This window comes from Pan troglodytes, chromosome 9 (genome assembly GCF_028858775.2).
Source record: "Pan troglodytes isolate AG18354 chromosome 9, NHGRI_mPanTro3-v2.0_pri, whole genome shotgun sequence".
Lineage (NCBI taxonomy): Eukaryota > Metazoa > Chordata > Mammalia > Primates > Hominidae > Pan > Pan troglodytes.
Window position 1 is genome coordinate 74,900,007 of NC_072407.2, and position 23,121 is coordinate 74,923,127.

At 38.5% G+C, this 23,121-nt stretch overlaps 1 protein-coding gene and 1 non-coding gene across 30 annotated transcripts in view; both read right to left on the minus strand.

Annotated features, from left to right (window-relative positions):
* Positions 1–23,121, minus strand: part of FCHSD2 (FCH and double SH3 domains 2) — a 302,934-nt gene that overhangs the window by 26,615 nt on the left and 253,198 nt on the right. For 23 of the 29 annotated variants that reach the window (XM_016921547.3, XM_016921553.3, XM_063783178.1 and 20 more), the window contains one exon: positions 4,471–4,632. The exons of the other annotated variants lie outside the window; for them this stretch is intronic. In XM_016921547.3, coding sequence (XP_016777036.1) covers positions 4,471–4,632 — 162 coding nt within the window. The remainder of the gene's footprint in view (positions 1–4,470; positions 4,633–23,121) is intronic. 29 annotated transcript variants of the gene reach the window in all.
* LOC112204824 (U6 spliceosomal RNA) lies at positions 6,143–6,249 on the minus strand. The gene has a single exon (XR_002938582.1). It is a non-coding gene; the product is annotated as a U6 spliceosomal RNA (small nuclear RNA).

A 23,121-nucleotide genomic window follows, 5' to 3' on the forward strand; every position in this document is an offset into this window, starting at 1 on the left:
TATAAAACTTCCAGAAGAAAACCTAGGAGAAAATCTTTATGACCTTGGTTTTAGGCAAAGATTTCTTAGCTACCACACCAAAAATATGATCCATAAAAGAAAAATTGGTAGGTTGGACTTCATTAAAATTAAAAATTTGTGCTCTTTGAAAGGTATTAAGGAAATAAAAAAATAAGCCACAGACTAGAAGAAAATTGCATAAATCAAATATCTGATAAAGGATTTGTATTCAGAGTATAAACTCTTAAAATGCAATAAAAAGAAAACAAACCCAATAAAAATTAAACAAAGATTTGAACAGACACTTCACCAAAGAAAATATATAGATGCAAATAAACATATGAAAAGATGCTCAACATTATCAGAGAAATGGAAATTAAAATGACAATGATTTACAACATCACACCTATTAGAATGTCTAAAGTTAAAAAGACTGACTATACTAAGTACTGATAAGGTTGTGGAACAACTGAAACACTAGTACCCTGTTGATGTAATTGTAAAATGGTATAACCACTTTGGAAAACAGTTTGTCAGTTTCTTAAAATGTTAAATATATACCTATTATATGACCCAGCCAAAGCATATGATCTTAGCAGTTTTAGAAACTCCTTATCTTACCCTTATCTCCAACATCATTATTAAGCATGGTCTTCACAACGACCAAAGTCAGAATTTATTTATATGCAACTCTGCAGATGTTCATACTCTAAGTGAGGCTGTACAACAGAGTAGACTGGCACTTTGCCCTTGCACATTAGTTGGGGAAAGTGGCTGAAAACAGGGAAGTGATGTTAACATTGTGGGCTATAGTTTGAAAATGTAAGCAATAAAAGAACAGGGTGGGCATAGTGGCTCACAAATAAAAGAGTAGAAAAAATAAAAATATGGACTGGGTGTGGTGGCTCATGCCTGTAATCCCAGCACTTTGGGAGGCCAACGTGGGCGGACTGCTTGATCCTAGGAGTTTGAGACTAGCCTGGGCAACATGGTGAAAAATACAAAAATTAGCTGGGCATGGGGGCATAAGCCTGTAGTCCCAGCTACTCAGGAGGCTGAGGCAGGAGGATCCATTGAGCCCCAAAGGTTGAGACTGCAGTGAGCCATCAACAGCACCACTGCACTCCAGCCTGGGCGATAGAGGGAGACCATCTCCAAACAAACAAAAATACACATTATGTTGTACACCATAAATATATACAATTGTTTGTCAATTAAAAAAAATAAATAAGAGTAAGGAAATACACCAAATTGCTAGCTGTGCTATTATAAGGATGGAGCTATTAATCATTTTCTTCTGTATTGTATTTTCCAATTTTTTGGTAATCTGCTTATATAACTTCTTCTATTGCAGAATTAATATAATATCAAAAGTCAGGTTGTCATCTTGGTATGGCTTTTGAATAAGAGAAGCAGGATGATAAGAGAAGGGAGGCTGAGTGACACAGGCTGATGGGGTTGCTGGCAGCAATCTAACAGGGGAAGCTGCATGCAGGCTCCAGACACCTGCAACTGAGTAACTGTGTCAGTGGACTGTTCTCCTTTAAAAACAATGTTGCTATACTCTGGGATTCCTTTTTTCCAATCTTACATTCTGTACTATAGCATGATACAGAAGGCAGAGTTAATACCCAAGTAAGTATAGTTCCTTCCTTATTCTATAAGGGAGTAGTCTGTGTCTTTTTAAAACATTTATCTTCTACAAGGCACTTTTCAGTTGCACTATTAATGTCTAACAGTAGTATTAATCATGTTTTCCAGATGACGAATGCTTTTGTTGGCAGCTGTAATGGAAGAAATAATTTAGCCTCTAGAATGTGTATTTCTGCTTCATGTTCCTCAGCCAGCTAGCTGTCAGTATGAAGAGATACAACCCCCTCTAAATAATTTCAGTGCTGTTACTTAAAAGCAGATTAAATAAATATAGGTCCTCATTAAGCTATTTTGTGCCTATGTCTCTCCTTTATTTATATTATTAGATCTTCCACAAAATGTAATCTCTCAGTTGAAAGATGCAGGCTCCATAAGAGTGATGAGGGGGAAGAAAAACGTCGGATGGAATTGCAAAATGCTCCCTTCACAGAGGATATGTATGTCTCTAGAGGAGTGATTTCTCTGGACAGGTCTCAAAAATACTCATTTATTCAATGCTTACTACTACTGTACTAGGCACAGCTCCTTCATTCCCTTCCTTCACAACGAGAACAGCCCTTCTTCTTTATCTCCTGTTAAAATTCTTCAAAGACTATCTCAAATGACATATCCTCCATAGGGCACACTTTCTTCCCTATTCTTCTAGCTGATATTGAGCTTTTGTGATAGTATTTCAAAGAATCATGAGATTCTGGAGTTGGTGGGGGTGGGGAGTGGGAATCTCAGAGTCTTTTAATCTTTCTTTCAGAAACCCAAGAGAAGTGACTTTTTCCAAGGTGTGCAGATGAGTTAGAAGTAAGCAATCTCAAGTGTGCTACACAGTAGTCCAGTCATACACTGCCATGTATCATTAAGATCTATGAAGGTCTGTCTGGTCTCCTAGCTTGTAAATTCTATGAGGAGGGAGACCAAGTTTTGTTCATCTTCAGTTTGCCCAGGAAGTAAGTACAAAGTTAGATGGTATGTGCCTGCTCAGTTCAAAGTCAGATGGTATGTGGCCCCTCAATTGATTTGGTTAGAAAAGGTGCTAGCTGAAGGAAAATCATGGGTTTGATTGGTTGGAAACAGTCCTGCTGTAGAAGCCCAAATCAAGTGGGCCTGGAATTTGCTGTCATCAAAAACTCTACAACAATCTGAAGTAGATAAGCATTATGCCTTTTAGAAAGTGCAATAGTAGGAGATATTCCATGAGATGGAGCAACTCTGTTCTGTTTTTTGTTTTGTTTTGTTTTTTTGTTTTTTGAGACGGAGTTTCACTCTTGTCACCCAGGCTGGAGTGCAATGGCATGATTTTGGCTCCCTGCAACCTCTGCCTCCCGGGTTCAAGCGATTCTTCTGTCTCAGTCTCCTGAGTAGCTGGGATTATGGGCGTCTGCCACCATGCCTGGCTAATTTTTGTATTTTCAGTAGAGACAGCGTTTCACCATGTTGGCCAGGCTGGTCTCGAACTCCTGACCTCAGGTGATCCATCTGCCTTGGCCTCCCAAAGTGCTGGGATTACAGGTGTGAATCACCATGCACGGCCAGAGCAACTCTGTTCTAATAACAACTGGGGAAGTGCTTATAACCCCAAAGTCAAGTGGGTGATGTTTCTTTTTCCCTCTAGCTGGATTAACATTAATAGTTAAATGAAAATAAAGCTTCAATAGATTGTTTTTCCTTAAAATGTAGACCCACACACAACCCTTTTTAAATGTGCAAGTGTATTCTCATTAGAAAATTAGAATGCTATGTGAAAAAATTGACAAAATTTCCAAGAATGTTGAAAAATTTTGGTCAGTTTCGCTAGCAAGCCTGCCTGATATCTGAAGAGCACAAGCATTTAAAGAGGCACTATGAAGACAGTGGGAAGTTGGGAGGTTAGAGTTTTAGCTTTTAGTTTGCCACTATTCCAACTAGCCATCACCCATCCAACCATTCACTCCTTCCTTCAAAAATATTTAAGTACCAACTATGTGTCAGGCACTTTGCTGTGCAGAGCAGAGAACCAGGAAGATATGGCAATTACATTCTAGAGAGGAAGACAACAATAAACAAAAGAAAACAAATAAAGAAGGCAAGTTCAAACTGTAATAAATACCATTGAGGAAATAAACAGGATGACAGAGAGTAATGGGTGGGGAGGTGACAGTAGGAATTACATTAGTCTGACTAGCAAGGCATCACATATCCAGCTATGTAATATCAGGCAAATCAACCGAATTTTTCTCGTACTTAGATCTCCAACATGAAAAACTAAGGTTGAACCAGATGACATCAGAGTAGAAAAAGCCCTGGACTTGAAGTAAGGAGACTTAAGCTGTGTCCTGGCCTTGTCTGTAAAACTCACCTACACTCTCTCTATGTGAGGAGAATATGAAAGCTGTCAAGAATTGAAGTCACCTTCAGACTAAGCCCACGTACTAAGAAGAACATTCCTTTCACTTAAGATTTTGTGCAAATCTCTGGATGTTTATTTTCATTTTCACTAAAGAAGACCTCTGAGAACTTCAGAGACACTAGATTGTTTTCTATTCTATTACTTCCAGACACGAAGCATATTTACTCTATGAATGGGATGAGTTTGGTAGATAGGCATCGATAACCCAAATAGTGATAACATATTCTTCATCATACATTAAAAAAAACTCATTTTTTCCTCTCTTTCACTTCCCGCAATAATTTTAAATCAATTAGTGATAAGCTGAAGAATAAAACCTAAATCACTAGCGAACTGTTATCTTTTTAAAAAATTTTGGCTATTATTAAGTTTGACTACAGAGTCAAAGCATGCTTCAGTGAAAATCAACTTGTCATATCCAAGAAAAGAAATCGTACCGAGTGTAAAGTGCCATTACTGGTCACTGCAGGAGGGCGGGCCCATCGCTCATTTTCCAGTTCTTCCATTACTTGGTTCATGGCACTCTTTAGCCATGTGTCCACAGAAACACCGATCTGCTTTAGCAGGTCCAACCGGGCTTCAGCTTTCAATTTAATTATCTAGAGAACCAAGAAAATGGTCGGAAATCAAGGCTTTTATTATTCACAATAGCAAAGATAAGGAATCAACCCAAATGCCCATCAATGATCGACTGGATAAAGAAAATGTGGTACATATACACCATGGAATACTATGCAGCCATAAAAAGGACAGAGATCATATCCCTTGCAGGGACATGAATGCAGCTGCAAGCCATTATCCTCAGCAAACTAAGGCAGGAAGAGAAAACCAAACACTGCATGTTCTCACTTGTAAGTGGGAGCTGAACAATGAGAACATACGGACACATGAGTAGGGGAGAACAACACACACTGGGGCCTGTCAGAGGGTGATGGGTGGGGAAGGAGAGCATTAAAAAGAATAACTAATGGAGCTGGGCTTAATAGCTAGGTGATGGGTTGATCTGTGCAGCAAACCACCATGGCACACATACCAGGATTACTTTTGCACCACCCTAATAACAAACCCGCACATCCTGCACACGTATCCGGGAACTTAAAAGTTGAAAAAAAAATTAGCTAGGCATGGTATCATGGGCCTGTAGTCCCAGCTACTTGGGAGGCTAAGGTGGGAGGATCACTTGAACCCAGGAAGGGGAAGTTGCAGTGAGCGGAGATCGCACCACTACACTCCCGCCTGGGTGACAGAGCAAGACTCTGTTAAAAACAAACAAACAAACAAACAAACCAAGAAACTATATAACCGTCACGAAAGGAAATTACTTAAAAGGAAAAAAAATCATACATGATCCTATCAGTCTTACATGGCAAATATTCTCAAGGCTTTGTCCACATGCAGACATATTTTTGCACAACTGTATTCTTTGTGGCAATGCAGCTTAGCTTTTACTTTTTAAGTTACCTTTTTTTTTTTTTTAATTTTTTATTTTTTTGAGATGGAGTCTCACTCTGTTACCCAGGCTGGAGTGCAGTGGTATGATCTTGGCTCACTGCAACCTTCACCTCCTGGGTTCAAGCAATTCTCCTGTCTCAGCCTCCCAAGTAGCTGGGATTACAGGTGTGTACCACCACACCCGGCTAATTTTTGTATTTTTAGTAGAGGCGGGGTTTTGCCAAGTTGGCCAGGCTGGTGTCGAACTCCTGACCTCAGGTGATCCACCTGCTTCAGCCTCCCAAAGTGCTGGGATTACAGGCGTTAGCCACCTCACCCAGCCAAGTTACCATTTATTATAAACTTCTTGTTTATATCCCTAACAAAAAAAGGAAATCAAGGCTTTTTTCCCTCAAATTAATTAAGTTCTTCCTAATCGATTAATTACAACAATCTTGATATTCACTAGCAATTCTTCCCTGGCACAGATGCTAATTTTTCACTTGAAGCAGGACAAGAGAAGGGGAAAGGGAGGGGAGATAGTGAAGAAGGGAAAGAGAGGGTTGGGGGGAGGGAAGAAGAGAAAGAGAGAGACAGAGGCAGAGAGACAGAGAACATGAACAAAAGAAAGGAATCAGGGTCTCCTAACAATGGAATACTTGCTTTTTTTTTTTAAATTAAAGTATGGAATGCTTCACGAATTTGTGTGTCATCCTTGCATAGGGGCCATGCTAATCTTCTCTGCATCATTTCAATTTTAGTATATGTGATGCTGAAGTGAGCACATACTTGCATTTTGACAAGGGCATGGTATTGATGATAGATCAAATATAACTTGTGAAGAGGAAGAGAGCAAGAGTGATAAAGTCTGTTTCCTTTTCCTGTTCATAAGGCTATGCCTCAGAACACCCTGAAATCCAGCATTTTCAGTAGCCTTCTAACCCATTTCCTGGACTTTTTCTCCTCTGTAATCCATCTTTTACAGTCTGTGAATGACCTCATCATGTTGCTCCCCTGTTTAAAAACTTTCATAACTCCTGACTATCTACTGAGTAAAGAATTAACTAATTCTTAACTAGGAATAAAAAATATCTTTCACAGTTTGGCTGAGTTATTTCCTTCTACTGTTTCTTTCCACACCCCCCTATGCTCCCACCCCACTGTCCCACTTGCTGTTCCTCTGATCCATCATGTGCTTGCGTGCCTGTGTGCATGCCAGTCCCTCTGTAAATGCCTTCTCATTGCTTTTTGATGCCTGGTGAGTGCTTATCTTTTGACAGTCCGTTCAAATATTACCCTTTCCACAAAGATTTTTCTAAGTATTTCTCAACCTTCCTTAGGCAGTTAATAATTCCTTTTTCTCTGCTCCTAAAGCACTCTATATAGATCTAATTACAATGTGATAGGCACGAAATTATACTTAGCTATTTAACTAAGTATGCCTGTTTGATATAATTGGGGGCTCCTTTAAGACTCGAGCATTGACATTCAGCGTTATTCTCCTGTTATGTGTTCAGTAACCTTTTTTGAATAAATATCCTATATAACTGTGCTTCTACTTTTCCAAGAAAAGACTGAACAGGCTCTACCAATTCTTTCAAGATTGGCTCTACCAATCTTGAAAGACTGCCATTCAATGATACTGAGTTATAAACTACTGTGTCTCTTTAATAATAATAATTTTTAATATAAAAGAACTTCTCTCTAACAATTCTAACATTCTTCAGCACAAGCTTAAAGAATTCCCCCTTTGGGCCAGGTGCGGTGGCTCACGCCTGTAATCCCAGCACTTTGGGAAGCCGAGGGGGGCAGATCACGAGGTCAGGAGATCGAGACCATCCTGGTTAACACGGTGAAACCCTGTCTCTACTAAAAATACAAAAAATTAGCTGGGCGTGGTGGTGGGTGCCTGTAGTCCCAGCTACTCGGGAGGCTGAGGCAGGAGAATGGCATGAACCCGGGAGGCGCAGCTTTCAGTGAGCCGAGATCGCGCCACTGCTACAGCCTGGGTGACAGTGCGAGACTCCATCTCAAAAAAAAAAAAAAAAAAAAAAGAACTCCCCCTTTGACTTGGCTGCCTTTATTGACTAACTTGTTTGTTGACTAACAGTAATGTCTTTGCTTTTAAACTACATTTATGATGTGGCTGGCAGAAATAGCAGAGATTGAGAATAAAAAGTTCCTATTCTCCAAATTCAAGAAAGGGAATAACTGCTTATTCTTTAGCCCTTGTTCCATAAACCATAAACAAGTAACCACAGAACTAGTTTTAAACCCCTCCCGATCAGAAAGTAACTGCTGCTTTGCTCCAACAGCCATGCCTCTGAAAGTCAGCTAATCTGTGACAGCTTCTGCTTCTACTAGTCCTCCAAACTCTAAAAACCAAGGCTGAAAGTGAGCCAACCCCTTAAACATTCCTAGTTTTGAAAATCTGCCAATCCCTGACATTCAAGCTTCTCAAAACCCTATATATCAACTCTTGCTTTGTTCAGAGTCAATGTGTTTTGTGTCATTCTCTTTTGCTTAGCAAGTAATACATTCAGCCTCTTTTGCTTAGCAAGTAATGCATTCAGCTTCATTGTTTCACATATGCAAGTGGTGATCTCTTCCTTAACATTTAAGGTTCCACTAAGTTAATTTTGAGGACTCTCACTTGGTGGCTTTCTGTGGGACTCTTGGACAAACAAGTTGGAGCTGGTGCAGTGGCTTGTACCTGGAGTCCAAGCTACTCAGGAGACTGAGGAGGCAGGCTCGCTTGAGTCCAGGAGTTTGAGGCTGCAGTGAGCTATGATCATGCCTGTGAATAGATAGCCATTGCACTCCAGTGACAAATACCTTTGGTACATAATTTTTTTTTTTTTTTTTTAGAGCCAGAGTGGTTGCTCTTTTGCCCAGGCTGCTCTTGAACTCCTGAGCTCAAGCAATCCTCCTATCTTGGCCTGCAAAAGTGTTGGGATTACAGGTGTGAACTGCTGTGCCCAACAGGTACATAATTTTGATTTCCCTCCGAATTCTCTGCTTGGGGAGTTGATATCAAAAACAATTTATGTTCTGACTTGTATCACTGGGCTTTCTTTGCTGAATTAATTTTTTTTATATTAACGTTTTTAAGCAAATAGATTTTTATAAAAATTGAGGTAAAACATTACATAAAATTTACTATCTGCACCATTTTAAAGTATACAATACAATGGTTTGGGGTATCATATACGTCTTTATATAAGACAAATGGAATTTTTGGCTTAGACGCACTCCATTTGGTAAATACTCTTGCAAAAATCTGCTTATTCTTTTCATAATTTCTTTTTTTGGTAAAACTTTATTGACATATAGTTCAGGTGACAAAGACCTTTTGGCACACAACTTTTTTTTTTCTTTTTTTTTAGAACCACACAATTCACTCATTTCAAGTCTGAAATTCAGTGGCTTATAGTATATTCATAGTACATGCAACCATCACCACAGTCAAATTTAGAATATTTTATCACCTCCAAAAGAAACCATGTACCATTTACCTATTGTTCTCCAGCCCCCTATTCCCTGCAGTCTTGACAATCACTATTCTACTTTCTGTCTATAAAGATTTGCCTATTCCAGACATTTAACACATATGAAACAATATAATACATGGTCTTTTATGACTAACTTCTCTCACTTTGCATAATATTTTCAAGATTCATCTATGTTGTAACATGTATCAGTATTTCATTTTTTTAATGGCCAAATAACATTCTATTGTATGGATATACATTAGAATGTTTATCCATTTGTCAGTTGGGAGTCATTTAGGTTGTTTCTATTTCTTGGCTATTATGAATAATATTGCTATAAACATGTGTGTATAAATTTTAGTGTGGACATGTTTTCACTTCTTTTGGGTTTATATGTAGGGCTGGCATTGCTGGATCATGAAGTAATGCTAAGTTTAACCATCTGGGGAAATACTAGACTGTTTTTCAACGGGCTCTATCATTTGATCCCACCAGTAGGGTGATGAGGGTTTCTCCACATCCTGGCAAATGCTTGTTAATGTCTGTCTTTTGACTCTAGCCATGCTAGTGGATATAAAGTGGTATCTTACTGTTGTTTGCATTTTCCTGGATAACTATTAATGTTACAAATCTTAGGCCAGGCACGGTGGCTCATGCCTATAATCCCAGCACTTTGGGAGGCTGAGGCGGGCAGATCACCAGGTCAGGAGTTTGAGACCAGCCTGGCCAACACAGTGAAACCCCATCTCTACTAAAAATACAAAAAATTAGCCGGGCATGGTGGCGGGTGCCTGTAATCCCAGCTACTCAGGAGGCTGAGGCAGGAGAATCGCTTGAACCTGGGAGGTGGAGGCTGCAGTGAACCGAGATCGCGCCACTGCACTCCAGCCCAGGCAACGGTGAGAGACTCTGTTTCAAAAAAAAAAAAAATGAATCTTTTCATGTGCTTATTTATTGGTCATTCATACATCTTCTTTGGAGAAATGTCTATTCAGACCCTTTTCCCATTTTTAAGTTGAGTATTTTTGCCTTTTTATTATTATGAGTTTTAATATATTCTAGAAGTAAGTTTCTATCAGATACATGATTTGCAAATATTTTCCCCCATTCTGTGGGCTGTCTTTCATTTTCTTGATAGTGTCATTTGAAACATGAAAGTTTTAAATTTTGATGATGTCTAATTTATCTAGTTTTTCTTTTGCTGCTTAGGCTTTGGTGTTATATCTAAGAAACTAATCCAAGGCCACAAAGACTTACCCTTGTGGTTTTTTTTGTAAGTTTATTAGCTTTCGCTGTTACATTTAGGTATTCATTTTGAGTTAGTTTGTATATATGATGTAAAGTGGGGTTGTTAAGATAATTAACTGGAAGGTCATTAAACTGAGGCAGCTCCAGCATCCCGGGTTTCTATGTAAGCAAACCAAAACTCAACACAGTATAAATGGTAAAACAAAACTGAAGCTTAACCAATCAAAAACTGCCAACTACCTTCTAACTAGAAACTTTCCACTGGAATGATCCAAAAAAGGCTACTACCGTGCCACTTTAACCAATCAAATATTTGCTTTGTTTTGCTTCTGAGTTCACCCTATAAAAGCATTCCTCTGGTGTTCCATTGGTGGAACCCTGAACTGCATATGATCTGGTGCTGCCCAAGTAATTATCACTATTTTCTCAAATAAAAAAAAATTTAATGTGCCTAAGTTTATCTTTTAACAGGGTCAAACTTCATTCTTTTGCATATGGATATCCACTTGCCCCTAGCACCATTGTAGTATGCTTTTGCTTTTTTAAGAGACAGGGTCTCACTCTTGCCCAAGCTGGAATGTGGTGGTATGACAATAGCTCACTGCAGCCTCGAACTGCTGGGCTCAAGTGATCCTCCTACTGTAGCCTTCCCAGTAGCTAGGACTACAGGTGCATGCCACCATGCCTGGCTAATTTTTTAAAATTTTTTGTAGAGACAGCCGTCTCACTATGTTGCCTAGGCTGGTCTTGAACTTCTGGCCTCAAGTGATCCTCCTGCCTCAGCCTCCCAAAATGCTGGGATTACAGGTGCGAGCCACTGTGCCTGACCTCTAGTATTCATTTTAAAACAATGAAATGTTTTTATTTTTGTTTTTTAAAAGAGTGAACCAACAAGCTCTTTCTTAGAAATTACATATGCAAGTCATTTAATTGCTGAAGCACAAAAGAGAGAAGTATTCAGTACATTCTATTTTCTCAAAGCAGTTATTCAAGTAATCTAGTTTTTATAAGATTTTGTCAGTATTTTACCAAACAACAGATAAACATGGTATTTGCCAACTCAGATTTAGACTGCAGTCCCAGAATTAAACACTGCTATCTTCCCTTTAGGATTTCGGTTGCTTATAAGTTAAAAATTGTCTAAAAGCAGAACTTTCTAGTGTTTTCAAATGAATTTTCATGATTTGCCAACTTATTAAAAATTTTCAGAGTATAGCTCTCTGTAAACTTGATGGCATTCCAGATACTACTTGACCAAATCATTTTTGGAAGCTTTAAAGAGATAGAGCTTTTAAAAATAATATTTTAAAAATCCAGATCTTTTAGGATACATAATCTTGGTTTATAAACACAGTCAATTACCTAGATTTTAACACAACATTTAACATAAGCACATATAAGTGTAAAGCTATAGTTGAATTTCAAGTCTGTAAATCTAATTTGGACTAATTCATTTGCCTTTAACATATCTCTTCTCTAAGGACAAGGACTGTGTGTAATGTATTACTATTTAGGACAGTGGTTTACTTGTAGAATAGAATCAATAATGGTAGATAATAGTATTTGCTATTCCATCTTTGGTACCTTAAAAAAAAGCTCCAAACAGCTTTTATCATAGGTACTAGGAACTATATCATCATATATTTCATTTAATTCACAAAACAATTCTAGGGGTCAATATTATAAACTCTATCTATCTATCTAGCTAGCTATTATTTATTTGACAGAGTCTCGCTCTGCTACCCAGGCTAGAGTGCAGTGGTGCAATAATAGCTCACTGTAACCTTGGATTTCTCCTGAGCAGTTGGGACCAGAAGCATATGCCACCACATCTAATGTTAAAGTTTTTTGTAGAGATGGGGTCTTGCTATGCTGCCCGGTTGGTATCAAACTCCTGGCCTCAAACGATCCTTCCGCCCTCCTGCCCTGGCCTCCCAAAATGCTGGAATTAGAGGTGTCAGCCACCATCCCTAGCCCCAAAACTCCATTTTATAGATGAGAAAAATGATTTAATCAAGGTCACACCAACCGTGGTAAACCATTATATTAAAGGTTCCCAAATAATCATGCTTCCTGGTATCCATGTAGTCCACTCCCACCATGATTCTGGGCTTGTCCATGTGATTTGCTTTGGCTAGTGGGGCATTTGCCAATTTAATGGAAACAGAGGACCCTCAGTAAGTGCTATTTGGATCTGACTTCTCGAAATATGCTGCCACCATGCTGGGGAAGTCCAGTTTAACCTATATGCTGATGAAAGACCACATGGGGAAAAGACCCAGCCATCACAGCTGAGCCCAGCCCTCTGGCCAGTCCTCTAGCTGAAAGTAATTGCTTGAGTAACCTCAGGCAAAACCAGCAAAAGAAATGACTAGTTGGCCTGGCACAGTGGCTGACACCTGTGATCCCCGCATTTTGGGAGGCTGAGGTGGGAGGATTGCTGAGCCCAGGAATTCGAGGTTTGAGGCAGCCTGGGCAAAATAGCGAGACCCTATCTCTATAAAAAATGAAAATAAAATATTAGCTGGGTTTGGTGGTACATGCCTGTAGTCCCAGCTATTCGGGAGGCTGAGGTGGGAGGATTGCTTGAGGCCACGAGGTTGAGGCTGCAGTGAGTTGTGCCACTGCAGTCCAGCCTACGAGACAGAGTGAGATGGTCTCAAAAGAAAATAAAAGAATAAAAGGAAATGCATAGTCAGCACCCAGAATGGCAACAGATAATAAACCACTGTTATTTTTGCCATAAAGTTTGGGGTGGTTTTCAAAGGCAGCAACAGATTACTGTGTTTGAACAACATAATCTCCAATTATTTGGGTATTTTCTAGCCATCTTTCTATTATGGATTTTTAATATAAGCCTAATTAATCAAGAACTTACTATGTATAATATCAATCCTTTTAAACTTATTGAAACAGGTTTATGGTCCAGTGTATGGTCTTGTTGAATGTTCTATGTGTACTTTAAAAGAACATATATTCTACTCATATGCAGTGGAGTGTTCGATGAATGCCAATTAGGTAAAGTTGGTTAATGATGTTGTTCATCTTCTATATCCTTACTGATTTTCTATATTCTTGTTCTATCAATTACTGAAAGAGGGACCCTAAAGACTCCTACTACAATTGTAGATTTGTCTAGTTCTTCTTTCAGTTCTGCCAGTTTTTGCTTTATGTATGTTGTAGCATTATTATTATATATACATCCAGGATTTTAATATATTCATGATGAAATGTCTTTAAAAAATCATTATGCATTATCCTTTTTAATATTCCTTGTCCTAAAATGTATTTTGTCTAACATTAATATGATCACTTCATTTTTTTTTTTTTTTTAGACAGGGTCTGGACTTTGTTGTCTACGCTGCAGTGCAGTGGTACGATCACGGCTCAGTGCAGCCTCAACCTCCAGGCTGCCTCCAGTGCAGCCTCATCCTCCTACCTCACCTCAGCCTCCTGAGTAGCTGGGACTACAGGCGTGCACCACCATGCCCGGCTAATTTTTGTATTTTTTGTAGAGATGGGGTTTTGCCACTTCAGTTTTTTTAATGATTAGTGTTTGTTCTCCTGTGATAAGCAACAGCTAAAATTTCTCCTGGATTTTTTTGCCTTTCAGTTATTGTTTCCTGCCAAGCTCCTTAGAGTCTCTGTTCCAAATGACATCCACCTTCAGGCCAGTAAGATGGAGGTTCTGCTTAAATTCTGGTTGTGCTGCTCCTTACAGATGCAGGGTTATATAATGGAAATATCACTAAGTATAGTCTTGTTCTTTCAAGGAGAAATTCCTCTCCAGGTTTTACATGCTTTGGGTCATTTTCCAGTTCTATTAAATAATTTTTGTTTTAATATTTTTACCCCAGATTAATATTGTCATCTAAAATAGTCTTATATAAGCTAGTAACCTATTACAAGAAGCAGAAAGTCTCTTAGAGATATATTTATTCTACATTCAAAGAGAATTATAAAGAAATCTAAAACTTTCAATAGTTTACTATTAATAGCAATATTTATGTTGTAGTTCTGAAAGTGCTTAATATATACTGCAGTTATTATTCTATAATATACAAAGCAGGCTGGGCATAGTGGCTCATGTCTATAATCTCAACACTTTGGAGGCTGAGGCATGCAGACTGCCTGAGCCCAGGAGCTCAAGACCAGCCTGAGAAACATGGGGAAACCCTGTCTCTACAAAAAATGCAAAAATTAGCTGGGTATGGTGGCACATGTCTGTAGCCCCAGCTATTTGGGAAATGGAGGTGGGAGGATTGCTTAAACCTGGGAGGTGGAGGCTGCAATGAGTGCCACTGCACTCCAGCCTGGGTGACAGAGACACTGTATCAAAAAAAATTTTTTTAAATATATAAAGCAAATAAAATATTAGATAATATGATTAGGAATAAAACTTTTTGGTGTAAGGCAAAAAGAACATAAATAAATGTAAAATCAAAGAAATCAAATAAGTTCAATAAAATCCCTCTGGCTGGGCATAGTGGCATGCAGTTGTAGTCACAACTATTTTGGAGGCTGAGGCAGGAGGATCATTTGAGTCCAGGAGTTCAAGGCTATAGTACACTATGATTGTGCCTGTGAATAGTCACTGCATTCTAGCCTGGGAAATATATTGAGACCCTGTCTCTAAAAATAAGTAAAATCCCTCTAATTGTCCATGTTAATTGGAAATATCAACATGAACTCATGATTTAAAAAAAGTTATCCCTAGCTCTAACAACAAAGAAAAGATAAAAAAGAAAATGACACTTAGAACAATAAGCACCTTCACAGCCCAGGCCTTAGTGTCTAAATACCATTTTCTATTAACAGAATCAGAGCTTCTTGGAGAAACAGCTAATTCTAAGTCTGGGCAGGAAAAATATAAGGTGAACACTGTGATAGCTTGTTGTACTAGGAAGAAAGTATTCAAGGACTAACGGGAGTAATGTCAAAAGTACACAGAAGTCAGTTGAATGGACTCCCAGTTTTAGATAATATGGAACTTAAAATGACAACTGGAATTGATAATATACTAAATAGATAAAAATCTATAATAAGTTGAAATGATGTCAGGTGGAACTCCAGGAGGAGAGGCAAACAATAACTACTAAGAAAAGAATATCTACAGTAGAGCTATGAACTGAAAAATTCCTAGAGCTTGTACAGGGTTGAAAGACATTAAAACTCTGTGGTGGCTCATGCTTGTAATCCCAGCACTTTGGGAGGCCGAGGCGGGCAGATCACTTGAGGTCAGGAGTTCGAGACCAGCCTGGCCAACATGGTGAAACCCCGTCTCTACTAAAAATACAAAAAAAATTAGCTGGTTTTGGTGGCGGGCACCTGTAATCCCAGCTACTTGGGAAGCTGAGGCAGGAGAACTGCTTGAACCCAGGAGGCAGAGGTTGCAGTGAGCAGAGATCATTACCACTGCACTCAAGCCTGTGCGACAGAGTGAGACTTTGTCTCAAAAACAAAACAAAACAAAAAAACAAAAAAAAAGATATTACAACTCTATCCAGCCAGAGTTGAGAGAACTTGGTGTATACCCACGACATTAGTATAGGGCTAATTTCTAATTTATCTCTACATTAACCTAAACAAAGCTTAAAAACAAGCTTCGAAATGATCAAACTGATCTGCAAGTAACTGACCTGGCAGCCAAAACAAAACTCAATAGTCTTTATAAGAAGAAAATAGAATCTAGAAACTTAATAACCAAACAGTCACTATGTCTAGATTCAGTAAAAACTTAGTAGGTATTTGAAAAGCAGAAAAACATGAGCCAAGACAAAAATCAGTCAATAAAAAGAATGAAATGACAGAGATGATGGAATGAGTAGACAAGAACTTTAAAATTGCTGTTATAAATATACTTAGAGGTTTAAAGAAAAACATGAAGATAAATAGGAATGAACTAGAAGATAAAAGAAGAACCACATAGAACTTATAGAGCTAAAAATGTAACATTTGAAATAAAAATTCACAAGATGGCCTTAACAGTAGTTTATACACTATAGAGGAAATATCCATAGGTTTTAATAGACACTAATAATAACTCATCAAACTGAGACTGAGATAAAAAATAAGGCCAGATAAAAATGTGTGGAATGAGCTTTGCATATGACATGTAGGATAATATCAAGTGATTTAATATTCATGTAATTGAAATCATAGAAGAGGACAGAAAACATATATCAAGGCATAATGGGCCAGGCTCAGTGGCTCATGCCTGTAATCCCAGCTACTTGAGAGACTGAGGCAGAACAATCGGTTGAACCCAGGAGGCGGAGCTTGCCGTGAGCCGAGATCGCGCCATCGCATTCCAGCCTAGGCAACAAGAGTGAAATTCTGTCTCAAAAAAAAAAAAAAAAAAAAAAAAAAAAAAGTAATCCTATTTAAAATAGCTACCCAAACCAAACCAAAACAAGACAAAAACAAACAAACAAACAAACAAACAAAAACCACCCAAAAAACAAAAAAACAAAAAACCCCAACCCCAGGAATAAATTTAACCAAGGAAGTGAAAGATCTCTACAAGGAAAACTACAAAACACTGATGAAAGAAATTGACGAGGACACAAACGAATCCATGTGCAATTGCTATCAAAATCCTAAAATTTGTATGGAACCACAAAAGTCCCTGAATAGCCAAAGCAATTCTGAGCAAAAATAATAAAGCTGGAGGTAATACACTACCTGACTTTAGTAACCAAAACAGCATGGTATTGTCACAAATACAGACACACAGACCAATGGAACAGAACAGACATCCCAGAAATAATGTACTTATAGCCAACCAATTTACAAAGGTGCTAAGAATTTACATTGGGGAAAGGACACCCTCTTCAATAAATGCTGCTGGGAAAACTGAATATCCACCTGCCAAAGAATGAAACTAGATCCCTATCTCTCACCATATATAAAAGTCGGCTCAAAATGATTAAAGACTTTAAAAATAAACCCAATATTATGGCTGGGCACAGTGGCTCACACCAGTAATCTTAGCACTTTGGGAGGCTGAGGCAGGTGGATCCCTTGAGCCCAGGAGTTCGAGACCAGTCTGGGCAACATGGCGAAACCCCATCTTACTAAAAATACAAAAACTCAGGTGGGAGGATCACCTGAGCCTGGGGAGGCCAAGGCTGCAGTGAGCTGTGACTGTGCCACTGCACTCCAGCCTGGGTGACAGAGTGATACCCTGTCTCGAAAAAAAAAAAAAGAAAACAACAACAACAACAAACAAACACCCACACTATAGAACTAGTACAAGAAAACATAGGGGAAATGCTTCTGGACGTTGGTCAAGGGAGATTTTTATGGCTGAGACTTTAAGGCCACAGGCAACAAAACAAAAAACAGACAAATAGGACTATATTAAATTAAAAACTCTATGCAGCAAAGGAAACAACAGAGTTAACAGATGACCTACAGAATGGAAGAAAATACTTGCAAATTATTCATGCAACAAGGGACTAATATACAGAATATACACGGAACTCAAACAACTCAATAGCAAAATACCATGTAATCTTATTAAAAATTGGGCAATGGATGTGTAACCACTTTTCTCAAAAGACATAATGGCCAACAGGTATATGAAAAAATACTCAACATCACTTATCATCAGTAAAATGCAAATCAAAACCAGATATCAAAACCAAAATCAGATATCATCTTACCCCAGTTAGAATCACTATTTATCAAAAAGACAAAAAATAACAAGTGCTAGTGAAGATGCAGAAAAAAGGGAACTGTTATACACTGTTGGTGGGAATGTAAATTAGTACAGCTATTATGGAAAACAGCATGGAGGTTTCTCAAAAGACTAAAAATAGAACTACTATATGATCCAGCAATCTCTCTTTTGGATATTTATCCAAAGGAAAGGAAATCAGTGTATCAAAGTCATACCTTCATCCCCTGTTTATTACAGCACTATTCACAGTGGCCAAGATGTGGAATCAACCTAAGTGTCCATCAGTGGATTAAGAAAATGTGATATATACACACAATGGAATACTATTCAGTCATAAAAAAGAATGAAATCCTGTCATTTGCAGCAATATAAATGGAACTGGAGGTCATTATGTTAAGTGAAATAAGCTAGGCACAGAAAGACAAATATCACGTTCTCACTCATGTGTGGGAGCTAAAAAATGTTAATTATAGAAGTAGAGAGTAGAGGCTGGGGCTGGGTGCGGTGGCTCACGCCTGTAATCCCAGCACTTTGGGAGGCCGAGGGGGGCGAATCATGAGGTCAGGAGATTGAGACCATCCTGACTAACACGGTGAAACCCCATCTCTACTAAAAATACAAAAACAAAATTAGCTGGGTGTGGTGGCAGGCGCCTGTAGTCCCGGCTAGTTGGGAGGCTGAGGCGGGAGAATGGCATGAAGCCGGGAGGAGGAGCTTGCAGTGAGCCGAAATCGCGCCACTGCACTCCAGCCTGGGTGACAGCAAGACTCCGTCTCAAAAAAAAAAGAGAGCAGAGGCTGGGCGTGGTGGCTCACGCCTGTAATCCCAGCACTTTGGGAGGCCAAGGCGGGTGGATCATGAGGTCAGGAGTTTGAGACCAGCTTGGCCAACATGGTGAAACCCTGTCTTTTATTACAAGTAAAAAAATTAGCCGGGCGTGGTGGCATGTGCCACTGCACTCCAGCCTGGGTGACAGAGCAAGACTTCGTCTCAAAAAAAAAAAAAGTACAGAGTAGAATGATGGTTATCAGAAGCTGGGAAGGATTATGGGGAAGGAGAAGAAGAGAGATTGGGGAATAGAAAGAAGCAAACAGTTAGATAGATGGGATAAGTTCTGGTGTTTGATAGCTTAGCAGGGTGACTAGTTAATAATTAATTCAAAATAACTAGAAGATTTGAAATGTTCTAAATATAAAGAAATTATAAATGTCTGAGGTGATAGATATATTAATTACTCTAATTTGATCATTATACACTGTATGCATGTATCAAAATATCACATGCATCTCATAAATATGTACAATTATTTTGTATCAATAAAAAATTAAGAAGCCAAAAAAGGAAACAGAGTGCCTAAATAAATAGAGAGACACATCATGTTCGTGAATTAAAGACTCAATATTGTTGAAAAGTCAATTCTCCTCAAATTATTTGTGGATTCAATGCAATCCCAATCAAAATGCCCGCAGTCTTTTTTTGTAGAAGCTGATGGCAATGAGAATAGTCCAAATAATTCTAAAACAAGAATAGTGTTGGAGGAATTATACTATCTGATTTCAAGACTTACAATGTCACTAAGACTGTGATACTGGCATAAGTACAGACATATAGACCAATGGAAATGAATAAAATTGAAAATATTCATACACATATGATTAGTTGTTTTCAATACGGGTGCAAAGGTAATGGGAAAAGCATACTCTTTAAAATATGATGGTGGAACAACTGGCTATCTGTATAGGAAAAAACAAAACAAAACAACAACAAAAAAACCAAACATGACCCTTAACTCATACCAGACCTCAACAATTTAACTAGAAATGTTTAGGACCACAGTCCACAAAGAAAAGCTTGAACTATAACACTTCTAGAAGAAAACATGAGAGGACATATCACAACCTTCATCAGGCAAAAATTTCTTAGAACACAACACTAATCATAAAGGACAAAATTCATAAATTAATCTCATCAAAATTAAAAGTTTCCAATCTAGAAAATGAAAAGGTAAGCCAAAGACTGGAGAAAATATTTGCAGTACATGTACCTAAAAAATGACTAGTATCCAGAAAACATAAATTGTTATAACTCAGTAATAAGACCAATCCAAATTTGGGCAAAAGATATTAACAAATACTTTACTAAGGGGGATATATGAAGGGCTAAAAACTTATAAAAAGATGCTCAGCATAGTTAGTTAATGTCACTAGTCTGTAGCCAAATGCAATTCAAAACCACAGTGAGATACCATTACACACATACTCAAATGGCTAAGTTTAAAAAGACTGACAAGTCGGAGGCAGTGGCTCACGCCTGTAATCCCAGCTCTCTGGGAGGCCAAGGCAGGCAGATTGCTTGACCCACGAGTTTGAGACCAGCCTGGGCAACATGGTGAAACCCCATCTCTACAAAAAAATAGAAAAATTAGCCAGGCATGGTGGAGTGCGCCTGTATTCCCAGCTACTCGGGAGGCTGACATGGGAGAATCGCTTGAGCCCAGGAGGTTCGGGCGGCAGTGAGTTGAGATCGTGCCACTGCACTCCAGCCTGGGTGATGGAGTGAGACCGTGTCTCAAAAAAAAAAAAAAAAAATTTTTTTTTTAAATGAGGTCATAATAATACCCAAGAAAAAAAAATACCCATTCACCACCACTGGAGGTGACTAGCACTTGGTAATTGCAAAGAGGAAAGAATCTTTATCATGGAAAGATCTGGTAGCACACCACCTTATTAAGAGACCACTCTTAGTATCATTAATAGCAGGACAACTTGATATTATGATTCTTTATGTGATGAAAAACATCACATCATCTACGAACTATTTCTGCCTAAAACACTAACCTGCCTCTAATCAGGCCTTAAGACCTAACTTCCATTTTATAGAACACAATTAATGGGTCAATCTAACAAACACATAAAGCCAGTATTGCAAAATATAATAGTTGAATCTAGATGTTAGGAAATACATGTTTATTCTTCATATTTTCTGTATGTTTGAAAATTTTCAGTAAAAAATAAAAGTGATTAGTCAAGAGGTCTGCTAACATAGCATGAATACAGTGAAACCTCACAGTAACAGGCCCAGAGGTAATATAAATTTGGAAATAATGTGATTAGAAATATATATATATGAGAAATATATATATATCTGTGTGTATGTTATATATATGATCATATATATAATCATACAGTTTATATATATAAGATCATATATATAGTTTATATATGATGATATATATAAAAGATCATATATATATATAAAAGATCATATATATACACACACATACATATAGTCTTGCTCTGTTGCCCAAGCTTGAGTACAGTGGTCCAACCATGGCTCACTGCAGACCAACCTTCCAGGATCAAGCCTCTGCCTCCCAAGTAGCTGAGACTACAGGCACATGTTACCATACCCAGCTAATTTCTTTTCATTTGTAACAGAGACGATGTCTCATCTGTTGCCCAGGCTGCTCTCAAACTCCTGAGCTCAAGTGATCTTCCCACCTCAGTCTTCCAAAGTGATAGAATTAGAGGCATGAACCACTGCACCTGGCCTAAAAATTTTGTTTTAATAGCAGGGTCACTCTTGTCATTAACTTTGCAATAATGAGGACTCACATTTTACATAACCGGTGTTCTCTCTTTTGTATAGGTATTTATAATAAATAAAGTATCGATGAAAAAGAAAAACCACTGCAAATGATATACAGGCAGAAGAAAGGAAAAGGGTATGTGCAGAAACCATTATTGTTAATTCCTTTGAAGACTCTCATGGTCTAGTCCATCCAAAAATTTTATTATGATAATCCTGTAAGTACTACCCCAATAAATATGCCCTCATATTTGCTGGCTAATTTTACTTAGGCTATTTTTTGCATCTGTTAAGTGGAAACCAAGTGAGAGATTATTTTATGCTAACAGTAAAATTAATTAAATGCTACAGATATTCAAAACTGAGAAAACGGATCTGCTACAATGGTTTTAGCATACTATATTCAACATTTTTGATAAGAAAACTATTTTTGAGAATGTAGACTTAAATACTTGCATTAGAAGAGGTGAGACATCGTGGTATGAGAATTTCACTTCATATTTTTAGTTTGAAACTAACAAACACAGTCTAGTTTGGCATACTATGGAAATAATAGGTCATCTGGCCTAAATGAAGACTCTGTGTGCCTGATACCTACTACTGCTACTACTGGGGATGGCGGGAGGTTTCGTGGAGTTAGGGTACCAGTCGGTGATACGATGCATGGGGTCTGGAAATGGAAAATACATGAAATACCCCTCAGAAAACCTCTGAGACTTGTCTCAAAATAATTACTCCTGTTCCACCAAGGCTCTGAAAAACTGGCTTCATCTAGAGTGCAGAGAAACAAACAACAGGAATAACTCTTCTACCACAGGCCAGTGTTTCTTAGAGTAGGTGAGGGCTTGCCAACACTACTTGGCCAGCACCCTAAGATAGTGGTTTAGACATGACCCTGAATTCAAAGAGAAAAATGACTATTCATTGTACACCCTGCCCTCCTCACTATGGTGGCTGTCAATTAGACTGTGAACAGGAATGAAGTGGAGGTGGGGTTACTGGGGTTTCTCCAGCCCAGGCAGATGGCAAGCCTGTTCTGATTCAGATCACTTCCATGGGGCTGTACCAAAAACATGCTCATATTCTCTATGCTTGCCTACGCTGCCTCTCCCTTCACCCCACAACCAGTGAAGCACTTCCTCAAAACCTCTGGAGTTCTAAGGGGGTGTTAGAAAACCATTAGTTTAGTTTAAACCTAAACCAGTGCAGGGATTCCTTGTATTGGGTCCCTGAAAGATGCTTGCCCAGAATCTTCTTACACACTTACAGGGCTGCACTATGTCTCAGGAGTGCTTATTCTGTCTTTGGGAAGATCTGACTATTAGAAAGTATTTTCCAATACTAAACTCACATCTCCTTCTTTCCTACCTTCATCTTTTGGTTCAAATTCTACCTCCTGAAGTTGCATGGCGTAAGTCTGTGCTATCCCCTTTTCTCTGACTAATCAAATACTATTCATCTGCCAGCATTCATCTTAAGTCTTCTTCTGTGTTACACCCGCAACAATCCCTCCCAGAGTGATTTCTGTGGCCTCTGGGTTCTTCAACTATACTTAATGCACCACTCCTCAGCAGTTATGCTTTACCATCTTAGTGATTTTTGGCATTCTTTATGCCTTTCTAACAAGAACGTAATCTTTTAATGGC